General features: G+C 46.8%; 1 protein-coding gene and 1 long non-coding RNA gene across 3 annotated transcripts in view; one reads left to right on the forward strand and one right to left on the reverse strand.

The window, feature by feature from the left end:
• LOC308484589 overlaps positions 1–20662 on the forward strand; it is an 81032-nt gene that overhangs the window by 40753 nt on the left and 19617 nt on the right. The window lies entirely within an intron of this gene.
• The window catches only part of LOC308484249 (SPARC-related modular calcium-binding protein 1-like), a 62949-nt gene that overhangs the window by 3173 nt on the left and 39114 nt on the right, over positions 1–20662 (reverse strand). The window contains exons 3-11 of one of the 2 annotated variants that reach the window (XM_081019028.1): positions 19154–19266; positions 16511–16610; positions 14496–14546; positions 13059–13148; positions 9091–9168; positions 8094–8286; positions 6168–6250; positions 5164–5263; positions 1428–1681 (exon numbers count right to left, since the gene is read on the reverse strand). In XM_081019028.1, coding sequence (XP_080875154.1) covers positions 1441–1681; positions 5164–5263; positions 6168–6250; positions 8094–8286; positions 9091–9168; positions 13059–13148; positions 14496–14546; positions 16511–16610; positions 19154–19266 — 1049 coding nt within the window. In that variant the 3' untranslated portion in view covers positions 1428–1440. The remainder of the gene's footprint in view (positions 1–1427; positions 1682–5163; positions 5264–6167; positions 6251–8093; positions 8287–9090; positions 9169–13058; positions 13149–14495; positions 14547–16510; positions 16611–19153; positions 19267–20662) is intronic. The other variant, XM_081019029.1, reaches the window with a different exon arrangement.

The following is a 20662-nucleotide window of genomic DNA, read 5'->3' on the forward strand; positions in this document are numbered from 1 at the left end:
CCCAGTCACCAGTCTAGCTGCCGCATTCTGGATTAGTTGTAGTTTCTGGGTCACCTTCAAAGGTAGCCCCACATAGAGCCTTGATCTTTAAAGCCCTAACGCCTACTGCCCTGTATACCTGAAGGAGCGTCTCCACCCCCATCGTTCAGCCCGGACACTGAGGTCCAGCTCTGAGGGCCTTCTGGCGGTTCCCTCACTGCGAGAAGTGAGAGTACAGGGAACCAGGCAGAGGGCCTTCTCGGTAGTGGCACCAACCTGGTGACAACCCATCAGTTGTCTATGTACTGGGAGCCAGTGTAGGTCTTTCAAGACCGGTGTTATATGGTCTCGGCAGCCGCTCCCAGTTACCAGTCTAGCTGCCGCATTCTGGATTAAGGAAAGCCAGGTGACCAATTTGGAGGCAGAAAAACAGGGAGCTGGCTGAGCAAGTGAGAAGTTTCACAGGACTTAATTTAAATGCAATTTAAAATGCAGCCTCATTTTAAAAGTAGCCGATAAATCAAGACCATAAGGGGAGGGAAACATAAGGGCCAGACTGAGTCCAAACCAAAGGCCAGGCGGAACAGCTCTGTCTTGCAGGCCCTGCGGAAAGATGTCAAGTCCCGCAGGGCCCTAGTCTCTTGTGACAGAGCGTTCTGCCAAGTCGGGGCCACAGCTGAAAAGACCCTGGCCTTAGTTGAGACCAACCTAACCACCTTGTGACCTGGGACCTCCAAAATGTTGCCATTTGTGGACCTTAAGGTCCTCTGCGGGGCATACCAGGAGAGGCGGTCCCGTAGGTACCGCATAGGGCTTTAAAGGTTAAAACCAGCACCTTGAACCTGACCCTGTACTCCACCGGGAGCCAGTGCAGTTGGTGAAACACTGGATGAATGTGCTCCCCCTTTTAAACAGGGCATTGTTGATGTGACTGGCCCAGGGCGGGGCCTGACAGGCCTATAAGAACTGCTGCTGCGGCTACCACCCAGGAGGACTCCCCTGCTCAGCGCCTGAGGACCCCAGTCCTGCCCAGGGCGGGGCCTGATGGGCCCTATAAAGGACTGCTGCCACTGCTGCTGCTGGGCAGAGAGGGCTCTGTTTTTTTTTTTTACCTATGTCATTTTAAACTCTGATATGAATGGTGTATTCTTAGTTTTAGATTTTGATTTCTGTGGAAATTGTTTCCCATTTGGTTGTGTATTTTTTTGATGTGGTTTATTTATTGTTTATGACTTTTGTAATTATGTAAATCTTGTTATGCTGTAAGTCGCCTTGAGCATTGTTTTTTTAACTGTGGAAAGGCGGCATACAAATAAAAAATGATGATGATGATGATGATGATCCCATAAGGAGCCTCGCCGCGGCATTCTGTACCTGCTGGAGTTGTTAATAATAATAATATTGTGGAGTTACCAACAGGTGAGCGAGGGGCACGGGAGTGTACGTACCACGTGTGTCGGGCTAGCTCAGCCCCAGGCAGCCTTTGAGCTCATGCAAGGAGATGAGTTTGTTCTCATCCAGGTCGCAGTAGTTGAGGAACTTGCGGACGCAGCGCTTGGGTCGTGTGTTCCTCTTCATGTAGAGCTTGAGGGGCCGCAGCTCCCGCTCGCTGATGCTGTTGCTGAAGTCCTTGTCCAGGCGGACGAACTGCCAGCGCACCGCACGCTCCTCCAGGCTGGGCCCCGTCAGGCTGTCTGAAAACCTGCGGGTGGGAAGAAGAGGGGGTCAGGAGAGCCTTGCTGGATGAGGGAAACCTAGCTTGCGGTGGCCCAGGACATGTGCGTTCCTTGAAAAAGAGAAATGTCTTCGATTCTTTTAAAGAAACGCATTGTAGCCTGTCACCCCAAACTCCAAGAGCACAGGCTTGGAATCTAGCAAAAATTCCAGAATCATAGAATTCAAGAATTGGAAAGGATCCCAAGGGTCCTCTAGTCCAGGGCATAAGTAAAGGTAAAGGGACCCCTGACCATTAGGTCCAGTCGTGACCGACTCTGGGATTGCGGCGCTCATCTCGCTTTACTGGCCGAGGGAGCCGGTGTACAGCTTCCGGGTCATGTGGCCAGCATGACTAAGCCGCTTCTGGCGAACCAGAGCAGCGCACGGAAATGCCGTTTACCTTCCCGCCGGAGCGGTACCTATTTATCTACTTGCACTTTGACGTGCTTTCGAACCGCTAGGTTGGCAGGAGCAGGGACTGAGCAAAGGGAGCTCACCCCATCGCTGGGATTCGAACCGCCAACCTTCTGATCGGCAAGCCCTAGGCTCTATGGTTTAACCCACAGCGCCACCCGCGTCCCTAGTCCAGGGCATAGCTGTCAACTTTTCCCTTTTCTTGAGAGGAATCCTATTCGGAATAAGGGAATTTCCCTTTAAAAAAGGGAAACGTTGACAGCCGTGGTCCAGGGGTCAGAAATCTTTTTCAGCAGGGGGCCAGTCCACTGTCCTTCAGACCTTGTGGGGGGCTGGACTATATCTTTTTTTGGGGGGGATGAACGAATTCCTATGCCCCACAAATAACCCAGAGGTGCATTTTAAATAAAAGGGCACATTCTACTCATGTAGAAAGTGTGATTTTATTTACATGAGTAGAATGTGTGCTTTTATTTAAAATGCATCTCTGGGTTATATGTGGGGAATTCGTTCATTCCCCCCCCCCCAAATATAGTCCTGCCCCCCACAAGGTCTGAGGGACAGTGGACCAGCCCCCTGCTGAAAAAGTTTGCTGACCCCTGCTCTAGACATAATGCCCAGACTTACATCCCAGGGAGGTCACTTTCATGCTGCTAATGATTGATAATAATAATTATAAATAATTATAAATATTGTTTGTTGTTGTTGTTTAGTCATGTAGTCGTGTCCACCTCTTCGTGACCCCATGGACCAGAGCATGCCAGGCACTCCTGTCTTCCACTGCCTCCCAGTTTGGTCAAACTCATGTTTGCAGCTTCGAGAACACTGTCCAACCATCTCATCCTCTGTCGTCCCCTTCTCCTTTGCCCTCCATCTTTCCCAACAACATTCTCTTCTCATGAGGTGGCCAAAGTATTGGAGCCTCAGCTTCAGGATCTGTCCTTCCAGTGAGCACTCAGGGCTGATTTCCTTCAGAATGGAGAGGTTTGATCTTCTTGCAGTCCATGGGACTCTCAAGAGTCTCCTCCAGCACCAGAATTCAAAAGCATCAATTCTTCGGCGATCAGCCTTCTTTATGGTCCAGCTCTCACTTCCACACATCACTACAGTGGTGCCCCGCAAGACGAATGCCTCGCAAGACGGAAAACCCGCTAGACGAAAGGGTTTTCCGTTTTTGAGTTGCTTCGCAGGACGAATTTCCCTATGGGCTTGCTTCGCAAGACGAAAATGTCTTGCGAGTCTTGAGGGTTTTTTTCGCTCCCCCCCCCTTTATCTAATCTGCTAAGCCTTTAATAGCCTTTAATAGCCTTTTAGCAGCTAATCCGCTAAGCCTTTAAGCCTTTAATAGCCGCTAAACCGCTAATAGCGCTAATCCGTTAAGCCGCTAATAGGGTTGCTTCGCAAGACGAAAAAACCACTAGACGAAGACTCTCGCGGAACGGATTAATTTCGTCTTGCGAGGCACCACTGTACTGGGAAAACCATAGCTTTAACTATATGGACCTTTGTCGGCAAGGTGATGTCTCTGCTTTTTAAGATGCTGTCTAGGTTTGTCATTGCTTTTCTCCCAAGAAGCAGGCATCTTTTAATTTCGTGGCTGCTGTCACATCGGCAGTGGTCATGGAGCCCAAGAAAGTAAAATCTCTCACTGCCATTATAAATATTATTATTTATTAACCCCAGAGGCTTACTCCATTGCTTCTCAAGACCGATCAGATGGCAACAACGAGGGGTGGTCCTTAGGTGGCAACTATGCCACCTCACAAGGTTACCTCACAAGCAAACCTGTTTCTGGTTCAACAATGGAATCCTCCATTAGATTTCAACTCTTGCTTAGAACGTTTGGCAAAACGTGTTCTCCCTAGCAGAGAGCGCGTGTTGCGGTGGGGGATACAAGCCACCCCATTGTTGCTGGGCGGATTTGTGGAGGGACAAAGGGAGTGTATTGGTTAATCGGGTCGCTGTGGAGAATTGCTTGTTTCCAATTTTGAAGGAGGGGTCAGAGGTTTTAAATACTGGTCGCCCAACTTTGAGCGTTCTCTTGGCTGCTTGCACTGGATCACCCGCCCACCCTCCCTGTATTGGGGGGGTTGTTCGCTTGACCTTGCTATGCCTGTCATGGGGTCGTCTGCTTTGAGGCAGGGGCCTGGTAGGAATTCGTCCACTTGGCTGATTGGCTGGTGCCATTTGGTTTTGCCTACTGCGTAGCAAATCGTCACAACTTGTAAGGTTGGCGGTTAGGCATTGGTTCAAATTGGTTGGTGGAGGGGTAAGTGCCTACCCCTCCAATGGTGGTGCGGAAAGGGAATTCCGTTAAAGGAATCCAGGGGCTTGCCATTCTTTTCGTCCTTGTCCCTGGCATCGGATGTGGGCCGTGCAAGCCACCAGGAGCATGAGGGTGAGAAGTGAGGGACTGAGGCCCAGCTTCATTTTCTCCCCAAAATTTGTTTCCCGCACTGGCTGGAATCCGGAAGTCAGTTCTGTCCCCTGGGCAAGGACAGATACAGTGGTGCCCCGCAAGACGAATGCCTCGCAAGACGGAAAACCCGCTAGACGAAAGGGTTTTCTGTTTTGGAGGTGCTTCGCAAAACGAATTTCCTATGTGCTTGCTTCGCAAGACGAAAATGTCTTGCGAGTTCCTGCGGGGTTTTTTTCCTTTCCCCCCCTTTTTCCCAAGCCGCTAAACCGCTTATCAGCTGATGGCTAAGCCGCTTATCAGCTGATCCACTAAGCCCGCTAAGCCGCTAATACTGTAGCACTAATCCGCTAAACCGCTAATGGGCTTGCTTCGCAAGACGAAAAAACCCGCAAGACGAAGAGACTCGCGGAACGGATTCTTTTCGTCTTGCGAGGCACCACTGTAGTCGGAACCAATGCCTAAGCAACCACTCACTTGGATGTATGTAAAGTTGTGGCCAAAATCATGCCAAAAACCCAAACCAAAATTGATGTGTGATGTGTGAGTTATTGGGGGGTGGCTGGGGGACCTCGACACGCAACAACTCTCCTCCCCTGTGCCCCTTCAGAGAGAGAGAGAGAGAGCGCAGTATTTACCTTCGGTATGGAACGGGCATCATCCTCGACTGCAACATGTCAGAAGCCAAGGCTTTGATCAGATTGGAGAGGAACTCTACCTTCTTGGAGCCTGGACAACCTAGCAGGAAAGAAGAAAGGGAACAGTTTGCCTCTCGAGACTCACACGGGTCTGTGCCATAGCTGTCAACGTTTCCCATTTTTTAAGGGAAATTCCCTTATTCGGAATAGGATTCCTCGCAAGTAAAGGGAAAAGTTGACAGCTATGGTCTGTGCTCAGTGGCACCTGGGGAAAAAGTGTTTGGAAAGAAGCAGAGATTCAGGATTGTTGGCCCAGAAATGGAAGCAAGAAGAAATACAGCGGTACCTCGGCTTACATACGCTTCAGGTTACAGACGCTTCAGGTTACAGACTCTGCTAACCCAGAAATAGTACCTCAGGTTAAGAACTTTGCTTCAGGATGAGAACAGAAATCGCGCGGCGGCAGCAGGAGGCCCCATCAGCTAAAGCGGTGCTTCAGGTTAAGAACAGTTTCAGGTTAAGAATGGACCTCCGGAATGAATTAAGTACTTAACCCGAGGTACCACTGTACCGACGAAAGAAGAATGGCAGACAAAATTAATGGACTATGCAGAATTGGATAAAATGACAGGAAGGATTTGAAACCTGCAGGATCAGAGATTTATAGAAGATTGGAGGAAATATACGAATTATTTGAAGAGCAACTGTAATCAACAAATTACGCTAGTAGGACTACAAGAAGTTTTGTAAGGAGAAATATATGAAACATTGCAAAGAAGATAAAGAAGAGAGATGTTAGTTATTTAAATGTAATAGTGAAAGTAAGAAATGTAAATTAAGTGAAGCGATTGGAAAATTTTCGGATGTGATTGATGGAAGTCAAAAAAATGTATAAGATATAAAAGCATGTTTAATAATTGTTGAAAATTATATGTTAAAAAACTAATAAAATATTTATTAAAAAGAAAAAGGAAAAAAGAAGAAGCAGAGATTCATGATCCCACCTGGCAGAAGCCGATCCCGGAATAAGGAGCTCATTTCTGCATTCTTAGCCGCCGCATCTGCCTCGCAGTCCGGGGGGAAGTTCCTGCAAGAAAGAAAGACGAGAGACGCCGAGCGAATACTAACATCAACAGGAATACTAGCAATGACGGCAATAAGATTTATTTTTTAAAAATCCTACTCTTCAGTCAGAAAAGGCAGCTGCCCAAAAACTCAGCGACTGTCCCTGCCCTCAAGCTTACAATATGTGAGACGCAGCACAAAAAGAAAAGGGGCTGGAAAGGATGAGGAAAAAAGAAAGCTCAGGCACCGATTCCTACCAGGGCTGGGCGATCATCAGCTTTTCGACATCACGGGTGAGAGGGCAGAGCAGTTGAGTAGTTTCAAGATGCAGAGAGAGGAACAAGATATCCACACCTCGCTGATACAGCTTGTTTCTCCCTCCCCGTCGTATATATCACTGGTGAAACCGCCAGCACTCCTGCGTCCGCCCACTGGACGCTGCTAGCAAAGGAACGCAGGAGCGGCGGAGGTTTCACCGGCGATATATCGCTGAGTGAAACCGACATCGCAGTCTGCTGCTCCTACTAGTCCTGGGCAAAACAGTGGTACAGTGGTGCCTCGAAAGACGAAATTAATTCGTTCCGCGAGTTTTGTCGTCTTGCGATTCTTTTCGTCTTGCGAAGCACGATGTCGGGAAAGTTTTGGAAAAGCTTCAAAAATCACCAAGGTCTTTAAAAACCTCAATAAAGGCTACCACACCGCATTCTATGAGTTGCTCCTCGAAGTCAAGTCGCAACTGTATTAACGGTGTTAAGAAAAAGGAAACAAACTTGCAAGACGTTTCCGTCTTGCGAAGCAAGCCCGTAGGGAAAATTGTCTTGCGAAGCAGCTCAAAAAACGAAAAACCCTTTCGTCTAGCGAGTTTTTCGTCTTGCGAGGCATTCGTCTTGCGGGGCACCACTGTACCTTGGTTTAAGAACAGCTTAGCTTATGAACAACTTGGATTGAGAACGCTGCAAACCCGGAAGTTGGTGTTTTGGTTTGTGGACTTTGCCTTGGAAGCAGAACGTGTTCCGCTTCCTGTTGAGTGTAAATTGAGTCCCCTGCCGCTATGGGAAAGCACGCCTTGGTTTAAGAACGCTTCGGTTTAAGAACGACTTCCAGAATGGATTCAGTTCGCAATCCAAGATACCACTGTATATCGATATATCGCCCTGGCCAAATTCCTACTTAACAGGAATATTGTGGGGAAGACCACAAACAAACAAAACAGGCTGAATGCTCAATAAGAAGGTTGTCTGGAGACACTGCTACATCTGTGGACAGCATAGAACTCCCCCCCCTCAAAAAAAACCCAACAACCTGGGAGCTGTAGTTTGTTAAAGGTGCTGGGAATTGTAGCTCTGAGGTGTGTAATCTATAGTTCCCAGAATTCACGTGAGGAGGCAGGAGGATGTGTTTTCAATGTACAATGGTACCTCGGGTTACATACGCTTCAGGTTACATACGCTTCAGGTTACAGGCTCCGCTAACCCAGAAAAAGTGCTTCAGGTTAAGAACTTTGCTTCAGGATGAGAACAGAAATTGTGCTCCGGCGGCGTGGCAGCAGCAGGAGGCCCCATTAGCTAAAGTGGTGCTTCAGGTTAAGAACAGTTTCAGGTTAAGTACGGACCTCCAGAACGAATTAAGTACTTAACCTGAGGTACCACTGTACATAGCCTTCATGGTGCTACTTTGTTGATGATGGGAGTCCCCCACTTAGAAGCACAGATCTGTAGAGGGTCGTTTAATCCCACTCCCTGCAGTGCAGGAATCTTCTGCCCAACATGGAACTCGAACTCGCAACCCTGAGATTAAGAGTCTCGTGCTCCACCGACTGAACCAGGACCCCTCATTCCGGACTTCACAAGTCGGGCGACACTGACCTCGTTGAAGTGCCAGGAACAGGCCGGCCAGTGTCCACCCTCACGCACCAGCAATACCCCGTGGCCTGGTGGCACTGCACGGCCTTATAGGTGCCGTCCCCCTCGCACTCCGGGATGAAGGTGCCCTCCTGTTGGTGCTGCCGGGCCTCATCAATAGCCTCTCGCCGCTCCTGCTCACATGAAGGCGGGTACTCTGCGGGGGTGAGTGGCACAAGCAGCCACCAATCGGAACAAAGAAGACAAGTTTAGCGTGTCGGCATCTAACCTCTGGAACTCCCTGCCAGTTGACATCAACAGGCTCCTTCACTGCACTCTTTTTGGCGTCAGTCCAAAACATTTCCCCCCCCCCTCAAAATTTGGTAGTTATTTTTCTCTTTGACATCTGGTGGGAGGGTGTTCCGCAGAATGCGGCAGCTAGACTGATAACTGCGAGCGGCCGCCAAGACCATATAACACTGGTCTTGAAAGACCTACACTGGCTCCCAGTACGTTTCCGAGCAGAATTCAAAGTGTTGGTGCTGACCTTGAAAGCCCTAAACGGCCTCAAAGGCCCAGTATACCTGAAGGAGCGTCTCCACCCCCACCATTCAGCCTGGACACTGAGGTCCAGCACCGAGGGCATTCTGGTGGTTCCCTCGCTGCGAGAAGCCAAGTTACAGGGAACCAGGCAGAGAGCCTTCTTGGTAGTGACGCCCTCCCTGTGGAATGCCCTCCCATCAGATGTCAAGGAAATAAACAACTCTGTGACTTTTAGAAGACATCTGAAGGCAGCCCTGTTTAGGGAAGCGTTTAATGTTTAATAGGTTATTGTATTTTAGTGTTTTGTTGGAAGCCGCCCAGAGTGTCTGGGGAAACCCAGCCAGATGGGCGGGGTATAAATAGTAAGTTTATTATTATTATTATTATTATTATTATTATTATTATTATTACTATGTTCAGCGAACTTCCCCCCTGAAATTTGACCCATTAAATGACAGTGACGGATCCTGACCCTCACCTGGAGCCTGCTTCACCGTGCGGCTGGGCTTGAAATCCGGAATGATGATGGGAATAAGGAACGGCAAGGAGGTGCCCTCTAGATGGAGGGAGACAGAAACACATACACACAAACACACACACATACAGAGGCACGGACGACAGGAGAGTAGATGTTATGGGGGGGGGACCTCTCCCACACCACCCATCTCTTTTGACACCCTCCCCATCCACTTTGCATTGCTAACAAGTTTCCCAGAAAAAACGAGACACCCCGCTTGCAAAAAAAAGGAGAGAACTGCAGCCATTTTTGTTGCCGTGATCTCAGGCCATTACGGCGTGATTTCCCCCCAACAAAAACAGCTTTTGGGGGGGCTGTGACCTGAAAGCCTCAAGCAGGACCTCAGCACAAGAGGCCTATCCCCTCCTGCAATTTCTAAGAATTAGCTTTCAGAAGCATTACTTGCCTCAATGCTGTTGTTCCGCTTCTACCGCAAGGTAAGGTAAAGGTAAAGGGACCCCTGACCATTAGGTCCAGTCGTGGCCGACTCTGGGGTTGCGGCGCTCATCTCGCTTTACTAGCCAAGGGAGCTGGCGTACAGCTTTCCGGGTCATGTGGCCAGCAGGACTAAGCCACTTCTGGTGAACCAGAGCAGCACACAGAAACACCGTTTACCTTCCTGCCGGAGCGGTACCTATTTATCTACTTGCACTTTTGACGTGCTTTCGAACTGCTAGGTTGGCAGGAGCAGGGACCGAGCAACGGGAGCTCACCCCGTCGCGGGGATTCGAACCGCCGGCCTTCTGATCGGCAAGTCCTAGGCTCTCAGCGCCATCCACGTCCCTCCTACCGCAAGGAGAATTCTCTAAATGCCATTTCTCTCTCTTTTTCTATCTCACTACCCAAACGCAGGCGCAAACCTAATATTTTTACTGGTTGCCTCAGCTTTGTTTTAAAAAGGCTCGTACAACCAATATTATATTTTTTAGGATTGCAAAGTTGATGCAAGGATTAAAAGGCGTTTGATCGAGTAGAAAGTTACTCCCAATTAACAGAGGAACACTTTAAAAAAATATTATTGCAAGTCCCTTATGAAGCCAACCAGGCGCCGTGGACTATAACTCCCATCAGCCCCAGTCCATGGTCAGGGATAATGGGAGCTGTCATTCAAAACATCTGGAGGGGGCGCCACTATGGCTAGCCCTGGTTTATGCTTATTGTTTTCCTTCCAGGGTCACATCCAGACCTGACATTCATCAACTTTAACGGTCATGGCTTTCCCCCAAGATTTCTTGGAAGTGCAATTCGTGGGGAAAACTACAGATCCCAGAATTCCCCATGACTGTTAAAGCGGCAGGCGAGTGCTTTAAATGCCTGGTTTCAGTGTGGTCCAAAACAAGTGTTTAGCTTGCTTTCCCGTCTACTCAAAAGTATAACCCCAGGAAGGATAAATGAGATTTGATCTCAGATAACGGTGGATGGCAGTCTGTACTGATTCATCAACTAAGGCTGCACACACAGAGTGCATTTAAAGTATGTTTGCCCCGTCCAAAGAATTCTGGGAACTGTTTGTGTCATCGATGCTGGAAATCGTAGCTCTACAATGGGGTAAACTACAGACAGACAGCATGGTGCAGTGGTTAGAGTGTCATCCTAGGACCTGGGAGAACTGGATTCAAATCTCCATTCAGCAATAAAGTTTGCTGGGGGACCTTGGGCCAGTCGCTGTCTTTCAGCCTAATTTACCTCGCAGGGTTGTTGTGGGGCTTAAATGAACGCCACCCTGAACGTGGAGGAAAAGCTGGTTTGTGGATGCAATAAATAAAGAAGTAAATAAATAAATAGTTCCCAGGATTCTTGTGGGGGGCAGGCGTGTTTTCAATGTATTAAATATACCAAGAAAAAAGCACACCAAGAACTCTGGCCAATGTAAGTTTCAAAAGTGGGAGTGGTCCCTACGCACAAATCAATAGTCAATAGTCACAAAAACTAATCCATTCAAAAGTATGTATTCTGACAAGGACTCAAATAGAGATTACAAACCCTAACAGAGATTACAAACTCAAATTCATAAAGATATGTATAACACAATAATTTGTTACAAAGATTTTCTCACTCGACAATAATGTTGATCCTTATAATTTATCAGCTTGCAGAGCAGAAGTCAGAAGTCACAGAGCAGAAGTCAGAAGTCAATTACGGATTAGAAACCAGGACAAGGGCCCTGTTTCGATGTATTCACCTTCATCAGCTAATTTTTAAAGAGTTGTGTAAGTTTGAGTCCCTGCTTATTTAACTTATATGCAGAATTCATCATGCGAAAGGCTGGGCTGGATGATTCCCAAGCCGGAATTAAGATCGCCGGAAGAAACATCAACAACCTCAGATATGCAGATGACACAACCTTGATGGCAGAAAGTGAGGAGGAATTAAAGAACCTTTTAATGAGGGTGAAAGAGGAGAGCACAAAATATGGTCTGAAGCTCAACATCAAAAAAGCGAAGATCATGGCCACAGGGCCCATCACCTCCTGGCAAACAGAAAGGGAAGAAATGGAGGCAGTGAGAGATTTTACTTTCTTGGGCTCCATGATCACTGCAGATGGTGACAGCAGCCACAAAATTAAAAGACGCCTGCTTCTTGGGAGAGAAGCAATGACAAACCTAGACAGCATCTTAAAAAGCAGAGACATCACTTGCCAACCAAGGTCCGTATAGTTAAAGCTATGGTTTTCCCAGTAGTGATGTTTGGAAGTGAGAGCTGGACCATAAAGAAGGCTGATCGCCGAAGAATTGATGCTTTTGAATTCTGGTGCTGGAGGAGACTCTTGAGAGTCCCATGGACTGCAGGAAGATCAAACCTATCCATTCTTAGGGAAATCAGCCCTGAGTGCTCACTGGAAGGACAGATCCTGAAGCTGAGGCTCCAAGACTTTGGCCACCTCATGAGAAGAGAAGACTCCCTGGAAAAGACCCTGATGCTGGGAAAGATGCAGGGCACAAGGAGAAGGGGACGACAGAGGACGAGATGGTGGGACAGTGTTCTTGAATGAGTTTGACCAAACTGCGGGAGGCAGTGGAAGACAGGAGTGCCTGGCGTGCTGTGGTCTAGGGGGTCACGAAGTGTCGGACATGACTAAACAACAACAACAGTTTCTACGTTTCTCGGGGATAACAACTATGTGTGGGTAGATCAACGTTTGCACAGAAAAGTTCAAGATAAATGTGGTTTTTCTTACTATTGATTTGTGAGTAGGGACCACTCCCACTATGGAAACTTACATTGGCCTGAGTTTTTGGTGTGCGTTTTTCTTGGTGTTTTCAATGTATGGCTTTTGTGTATATGAGAGAGAAGGAGCTCTTCCCCCATTTTGGGTTCTAACAATCATAGAATCTTAGAGATGGAAGGGACCCTAAGACCTACAGCCTTGGCTTTGTCATCAACATCCCTCTAACCAATTGAGCTATTTCAGCACATCGTATCACAGGCCTTTTGTTAAGTTGTGGGTGAACATATCAGACGACACAGCGATTCTCCAAACAGCTCTTGTTTATTCACAGGCCAGAACAGAACTGAACTGAAGGGTTCAGCCAGCCTGCTTATACAGAGCTCCAGTACAACGTAACTGTAACAACTTTCTGTAACTATCCAATCACTGAACGTCACTTTCGATCCCTTATTTGCATATGTGGACCTGAACTATCTACAGTATCCCCCTGCTGGCCCAGGGTGAGAACTTCAGTACTTAACACCTTTCATATGTGGGGAACCTTTGACCCTACAAGGTTCACTACAACCCCCATCAGCCCCAGCAAACCTGGCCAATGGCCGGGGTGATGGGAATTGTAGTTCGTCAACACCTGGAGGGTCAAAGGAGTCAACACATTTGCCATAGTGTTCAACCAGTAGGCCACGCTGCTCACCGCTGCAGCGGGGAAGTGGATTTTCGGGAGATGATGGGGCGGTTACACAAGAGGAGAGCCACTTACCTTCCTGCTTGTGGGGGAAGGGGCTTGGCTGAGTGGGCCGGGGCTTGGTGCCGTCTTCTGCGTTCAGGGAGGAAAAGAGTTCGAAGGCAACTATTACAGAGGTTTTAATGTCATCTACTCTGTCCAAAGAGCGGTGGAGTTCAGAGCTACAGGAGGGTCGGAGTCTGGGGTTATTATTAAGGTGATTACCGTATTTTTCACTCTATAAGACGCACCAGACCACAAGACGCACCTAGTTTTTGGAGGAGGAAAACAAGAAAAAATAATATTCTGAATCTCAGAAGCCAGAACAGCAAGAGGGACCACTGCACAGCAATCCCTCTTGCTGTTCTGGCTTCTGGGATAGCTGTGCAGCCTGTATTCGCTCCATAAGATGCACACACATTTCCCCTTACTTTTTGGGAGGGAAAAGTGAGTCTTATATAGCAAAAAATACGGTACTTGGCGGGGGATTCATGCCTCGGGAGAGGCGGAAATCCAAAACATGCAGGGAGCTGAACCTGTTGGATTTCTGCCTGCCGAGGGGCAGAAACGGGGGAGTGGAATGTGACAACTGGGCTTGGTCCTCTTCTTAGTAATAGCATCCCTCCAAGATCCATCTATTTAACCCACCCCTCTCCCACGGCTGGAAATGGAACCCAGGACTCCGGGCTCTGCCTCCTGCCCTTCTTGGGCCAGTGGGGGCGGAGAGCAACTGTAGTCACAGAAGTGGATGTGCAGTACCCACACCTGCCTGCAGATGGAGCACCCTTCCTTCTGTAAAGGTAAAGGGACCCCTGACCATTAGGTCCAGTCGTGGCCGACTCTGGGGTTGCGGCGCTCATCTCGCTTTATTGGCTGAGGGAGCCGGCGTACAGCTTCCAGGTCATGTGGCCAGCATGACTAAGCCGCTTCTGGCGAACCAGAGCAGCGCACGGAAACGCCGTTTACCTTCCTGCCGGAGTGGTACCTATTTATCTATTTGCACTGGTGTGCTTTCGAACTGCCAGGTTGGCAGGAGCAGGGACTGAGCAACGGGAGCTCACCCTGTTGCGGGGATTCGAACCGCCGACCTTCTGATCTGCAAGTCCAAGGCTCTGTGGTTTAGATCACAGTGCCACCCGCGTCCTTAAGGGACCCTAAAACCTATGTTGGAGATTAGGGAGTAGGAAAATAGGAAACTGTCCTCTATTGAGTCAGATGATTGTCTACACTAACTGACAATAGCTCTCCAAGGTTAGGGGCAGGATTCTGTACCAGCCTTATCTGGAGATGTCAGGATTCAAACTCGGAACCTGAAGCAGACTTTCTACAGCCCTCCCCTCCCCGAGCCACAGTCCACCCCATAGCTCTGTAGGTCGGGATTTTAAAACATTATCCCCTTAGGTAGAAATTTTCTGGCCGAGGTGTGGGGTGTGCAATCGGGGGAGAGGATCGGGGAGAAGGGGGCAGCCTTACCTTTCCGAGATGAGTTGGGATCTGGCCACGATGTCCGCACCGTGTAGGACCCTAGAGAAATAGGGGGACAGAAATAGGCAGGGTTTTAAAAAATTAAAAAATAAGTCATCAATAGGTCCTGTTTTGTGTTTCAGGTCCCCTCAGCTCTAATCTGGATTGTTAAATTGTGGGTGAACATATCAGACGACACAGCGATTCTTCAAACAGCTCTTGTTTATTCACAGGCCAGAACAGAACTGAACTGAAGGGCTCAGTCAATCTGCTTATATAGAGCTCCACTACAACGCAACAGTAACAACTTTCTGTAACTAGCCAATCACTGAACTTCACTTTCAATTCCTTATTTGCATATGTGGACCTGAGTGAAAACTATCTACAGTATCCCCCTGCTGGCCCAGGGTGAGAACTTCAGTACATAACATGGATCACCTACTGTTTTTGGGTGGCGGACGCTATTCTTTCAGCTTAAAACAGCTGCACAGAAACTGAGTGAGTGGGAATCGGCGCCAGGAAAAGCTTCCCCAGTTGGATTTCTGCGAGTTAAAAAAACGCAGAAGCACCTCTCTCAACCTTCTTTCCATGAGCGTCCGTTGCAGGAACAAGGGGGATCACTTGTACCCCCTAGATCAGGGGTCAGCAATCTTTTTCAGCCGTGGGCTGTCCCTCAGACCATGTGGGGGCCCGGACTATATTTTGAAACAAACAAAAATGAACGAATTCCTATGCCCCACAAATAACCCAGAGATGCATTTTAAATAAAAGGACACATTCTACTCATGTAAAAACACACTGATTCCCAGACCGTCCGCAGGCTGGATTTAGAAGGCGATTGGGCCGGATCGGGCCCACAGGCCTTAGGTTGCCCTAGATGAACTGCAACTCCCAGATTCCTAGCTTTCATGAAAAAAATTGCACAAGTTTCTAGCACTTGTGGAAACCGAGATACAGTATGAGGCAAAATACACAGGCACAAATCTTCTCACGTTTTTGTTAGCAACCAGCCACCTCCCCATTTCCAGTGATTTATTTCCCGCTATGGACAGATCTCTGCAGACGCCCATGTTTCCTACCTGACAAAGAAGTTGTAATGGGTAACTGATTGAGGTTGAATCCTGACAAGACGGAAGTACTGTTTTGGGGGGACAGGAGGCGGGCAGGTGTGGAGGACTCCCTGGTCCTGAATGGGGTAACTGTGCCCCTGAAGGACCAGGTGCACAGCCTGGGAGTCATTCTGGACTCACAGCTGTCCATGGAGGCACAGGTCAATTCTGTGTCCAGGGCAGCTGTCTCCCAGCTCCCTCTGGTACGCAGGCTAAGACCCTACCTGTCCGCAGACTGTCCAGCCAGAGTGGTGCATGCTGTAGTTATCTCCCGCTTGGACTACTGCAGTGCGCACTACGTGGGGCTACCTTTGAAGGTGACCTGGAAACTGCAATCAATCCAGAATGTGGCAGCTAGACTGGTGACTGGGAGCGGCCGCCGAGACCACATAACACTGGTCTTGAAAGACCTGCATTGGCTCCCAGTATGTTTCCGAGCACAATTCAAAGTGTTGGTGCTAACCTTTAAAGCCCTAAACAGCCTCAAAGGCCCAGTATACCTGAAGGAGCGTCTCCACTCCCATCATTCAGCCTGGACACTGAGGTCCAGCGCCGAGGGCATTCTGGCGGTTCCTTCGCTGCGAGAAGCCAAGTTACAGGGAACCAGGCAGAGAGCCTTCTTGGTAGTGACGCCCTCCCTGTGGAACGCCCTCCCATCAGATGTCAAGGAAATAAACAACTCTGTGACTTTTAGAAGACATCTGAAGGCAGCCCTGTTTAGGGAAGCTTTTAATGTTCGACGGACTATTGTATTTTAATATTTTGTTGGAAGCCTCCTAGAGTGGCTGGGGAAACCCAGCCAGATGGGCAGGGTATAAATAAATTATTTATTTTAATTATTATTATTATTATTATTATTATTATTATTATTGATGCAACCCAGGGTCACCTGAACCCAGAAGTGGGGAATCACACCTGTACAGTTTGGTGTTTCGTTGAGGACCGACGTTCCACTGATCGGTTTCCCTTCCGGTGTGGAGCACCAGCAATAGCCAGTCTGTTTATGGCACTGAACCTAGGAGGAGACAAAAGGGGTGAGTGCATTTCTAACAGGTAAAAAAAGGCAAAGGACCCCTGGACGGTTAAGTCCAGTCAAAGGCGACTCTGGGGTTGTGGCGCTCATCTCGCTTTCAGGCCGAGGGAGCCGGCGTTTGTCCACAGACAGCTTTCCGGGTCATGTAGCCAGCAGGACTAAACCGCTTCTGGCACAACGGGACACCATGACAGAAACCGGAGCGCACGGATACGCCATTTATCTTCCCGCCACAGCGGTATCTACAGACTTCCTGACACAGCTTTAAATGTGCATTATTTATCTATTTGTTTATTCAATTTATATACTGCCCCTTATCCGAGGATCCCAGGTGTACAACGCTAAAAGCATAATTTATATAGCATAATAATAATATCAAAAATGGAGATGGAGTCCATGCCAGGGGAACACATCTAGTATCATGCCACTTTAAACCGTCATGGCTTTCTCCCAGAGAATCCTGGGAACTGTAGTTTGTTAAGGGTGCCAAGAGCTGTGAGGAGGCCCCCCTCCCCTCAGAGAACTACAATTCCCAGAGTTCCCTAAGTACAGGGACTGCATGCACACCACACATTGACCACACTACAATTCCACGCTAAACAGCCTTGGCTTCCCCCAAAGAATACTTAAAAAAAAAAATATATATATATTTATTGAATTTTAAAGGGTTACAAAAAGAAAGAATTAAAAAAAAGCATATTTAAGAAATACAAAACATCACATCATGATAATAATAATAAAAAAAAGGAACAGGAAAAAAGAAAGAAAGAGGGGAAAAAAGAAAAAATACAATAAATCTTCCCATAACTTATCTTTCATTTGCTTATTTCCTTGACCTCCTCACACCTCCCTTTTTTGTATTCTAGTTCAATTAGCTATTTCAGCAAATCCTTTCCATCTTTTCCAGTTTTTGTCCTCTATTCTATCTTAATATAATGTAACTTTACTTTCCCTCCTTCACCATTTAGCAATCTATTTTTCCTTAATCCTTTAGAGCATTTCTGCTAAAACCGTATTATTTCATTCCCCAAAGAATACTTTTGTAAGTTATGTGGCCTTGTTGCTCAATTCAATATATCCTTTGTGTACTGTGGTATTTTATATATTGTAATTTTGCTCTCTTTTTTACAGATTATGATTTAACTAACAATTTATTCGTAGACAGCAAATTTTCTGTTTAATTATTATTTGCTGATATTTTGACAGTTGGAATTGTAGAATCACATGTGAGGGGTGTGGCTTAGGGAGATTCCTGGGGGCCAGACAGAGTGTGCTGGGGGCCACATTTGCTCCCTACCCAGGCTTGAGATTCCCCACACATGTTCAAAACATTTAAAGATCATGGGGATAGCCAGGGTTGCCATATTTCAAAAAGTAAAAACCAGGACACCCCAAAATTGTTGAGGTTTCTTTTTAAAGGAAACCCCCAAAATTGTTGAGCATTTGACTTTCTAAGATCCAGGACAAAGCACCACATTTCGGAAATCTCCCCCCCGAACGTCATTTCTGCCCTAGGAGAGTCCCCTTTTTTATTTCAGGAAATTTACACTTTTTATTTTTTATTGGCAGATGTGATATGGAACAACTGATTGGTTCAAAATTGGGAAAGGCGTACGACAAGGCTATATATTGTCTCCCTGCTTATTTAACTTATTTGCAGAATTGATCAAGCGAAAGGCTGGGCTGGATGAATCCGTAGCCGGAATTAAGATTGCCGGAAGAAATATCAACAACCTCAGATATGCAGATGACACAACCTTGATGGCAGAAAGTGAGGAGGAATTAAAGAACCTTTTAATGAGGGTGAAAGAGGAGAGCACAAAATATGGTCTGAAGCTCAACATCAAAAAAACGAAGATCATGGCCACTGGTCCCATCACCTCCTGGCAAATAGAAGGGGAAGAAATGGAGGCAGTGAGAGATTTTACTTTCTTGGGCTCCATGATCACTGCAGATGGTGACAGCAGCCACGAAATTAAAAGACACCTGCTTCTTGGGAGAAAAGCAATGACAAGCCTAGATAGCATCTTAAAAAGCAGAGACATCACCTTGCCAACAAAGGTCCGTATAGTTAAAGCCATGGTTTTCCCAGTAGTGATGTGTGGAAGTGAGAGCTGGACCATAAAGAAGGCTGATTGCCGAAGAATTGATGTTTTTGAATTCTGGTGCTGGAGGAGACTCTTGAGAGTCCCATGGACTGCAAGAAGATCAAACCTCTTCATTCTTAAGGAAATCAGCCCTGAGTGCTCACTGGAAGGACAGATCCTGAAGCTGAGGCTCCAAGACTTTGGCCACCTCATGAGAAGAGAAGACTCCCTGGAAAAGACCCTGACGTTGGGAAAGATGGAGGGCAGAAGGAGAAGGGGACGACAGAGGACGAGATGGTGGGACAGTGTTCTCGAAGCTACCAGCATGAGTTTGACCAAACTGCGGGAGGCTGTGGAAGACAGAAGTGCCTGGTGTGCTCTGGTCTGTGGGGTCATGAAGAGTCAGACACGACTAAACAACAAGAATGGAGGTCCTACCTGCAAGAAGGAGCCGTCTTCATTGCATTCCGGGACGTAGGTTGCATGAGACTGACGCCGGGACTGCGAGAGGGCGGTCGCTCGGTCCTCCTGGCACCGAGTGAGGTTGGTATCTGCACAGTAGGCGGGAGGAAAGGCGCAGCATCAGAAATGGAGCCTGCTGGAGGCATCAAGGGTACCTCTGAGCATGTACAGAGAGCCCTTCTCTCACCACGGTACGGGAAAGATGGAGGATCTCAGGCCCAGAGGCGAAATGAGGAAGAAGCATAAACAGAAGGGATAACTTTAGGAAATCAGGATGGAAAACCATGGTAAATACAACAGGAAACAGGAACAGAAGATACAGAACTTGACGTGAACTAATGAATACATAGTAAGAAAATTAGGAAATAAGAGCATTAGGGAATATTATTTTAATATATGATCACAGAGGAGAGGTTCTTGGGTGGACGAAAATGGAAAGATTAATTGCTTGATAGGGATAAATTGTTGTTGAAGTCTGATTAGAGAAAAACTATTGTGGAAATTTATTAATAACAATGGTTATTAATTAATTAGCACCTGATTAATATACTACAGCCTTTTAAATGTGTTTTTTTGGGGGGGGCTATTATTTTTTGGGTTTTTTGTTTTAACTATCTATTTGTGTTTTTATCTTGTATTTTTATCTTGGGAACTGCCCTGTGACCTTTCGATGAAAGATAGTATATCAATATAATAAAACAACAACAACAACAACAATTGGAGAACTCCTACTGGACATTTTGTCTAAAAGGAAAATGAATTGATCTAAGACTTATAAGTTGGGAGATTGCGAATATATTGCCTAACAGAAAGTAGATCAGTTGGGTGTTATCCTAGAGTGAATATTTCAAAAAAATTATTTTATGTAACGGACAGATGGCAGTCCCTTTTATTTTTCCTATTTTCTTCAACTTTTTGGTTTTTCCTTTGGTGTTTCCTTTCCATTTTTCTCTTTCCCTCTAGATTAGTTTCTTTTATGTTATAGCATTATGAAAAATCAAATTAAAAAAGTTTATATCATATTACAAAATCTGGAAGTAAGAATTGTTGGAGGAAATGTGGAGTGATGGGAACATACAGTCATATGTGGTGGGATTGTCCATTAGTTAATGAATTTTGGAAAGAGATTGGTATAGAAATATTGGGAATTGTGGGTAGGAAGGTGGGAATATCTAAATTAATGGTTCTTATTAGTCTGAGTAGCACCGAGTTAAAAACAAAAGAGGAATGTAAATGGGTAAAATTGATGGTAACTGCAGCCAGACAGGCTATAGCGAGTAACTGGAAAAATGCAGAAGAGCTAGGGGTGAACCAATGGAGGAAAAAAACGAATAATATTATAATTTTAGAATATCTAACTGTGAAGATACACAGAATGAAAGGGTTTAAGGTCAGTGAGAAAGAAGAGGATTGGTTTAGAAGATTTTGAATTATTTGGGTAGGTTTGAACAATTTGGGGCAATTAAAATGTTAAAAGTTAAATAA

Source organism: Podarcis pityusensis (genome assembly GCF_964106645.2).
Source record: "Podarcis pityusensis genome assembly, chromosome: 8".
Lineage (NCBI taxonomy): Eukaryota > Metazoa > Chordata > Lepidosauria > Squamata > Lacertidae > Podarcis > Podarcis pityusensis.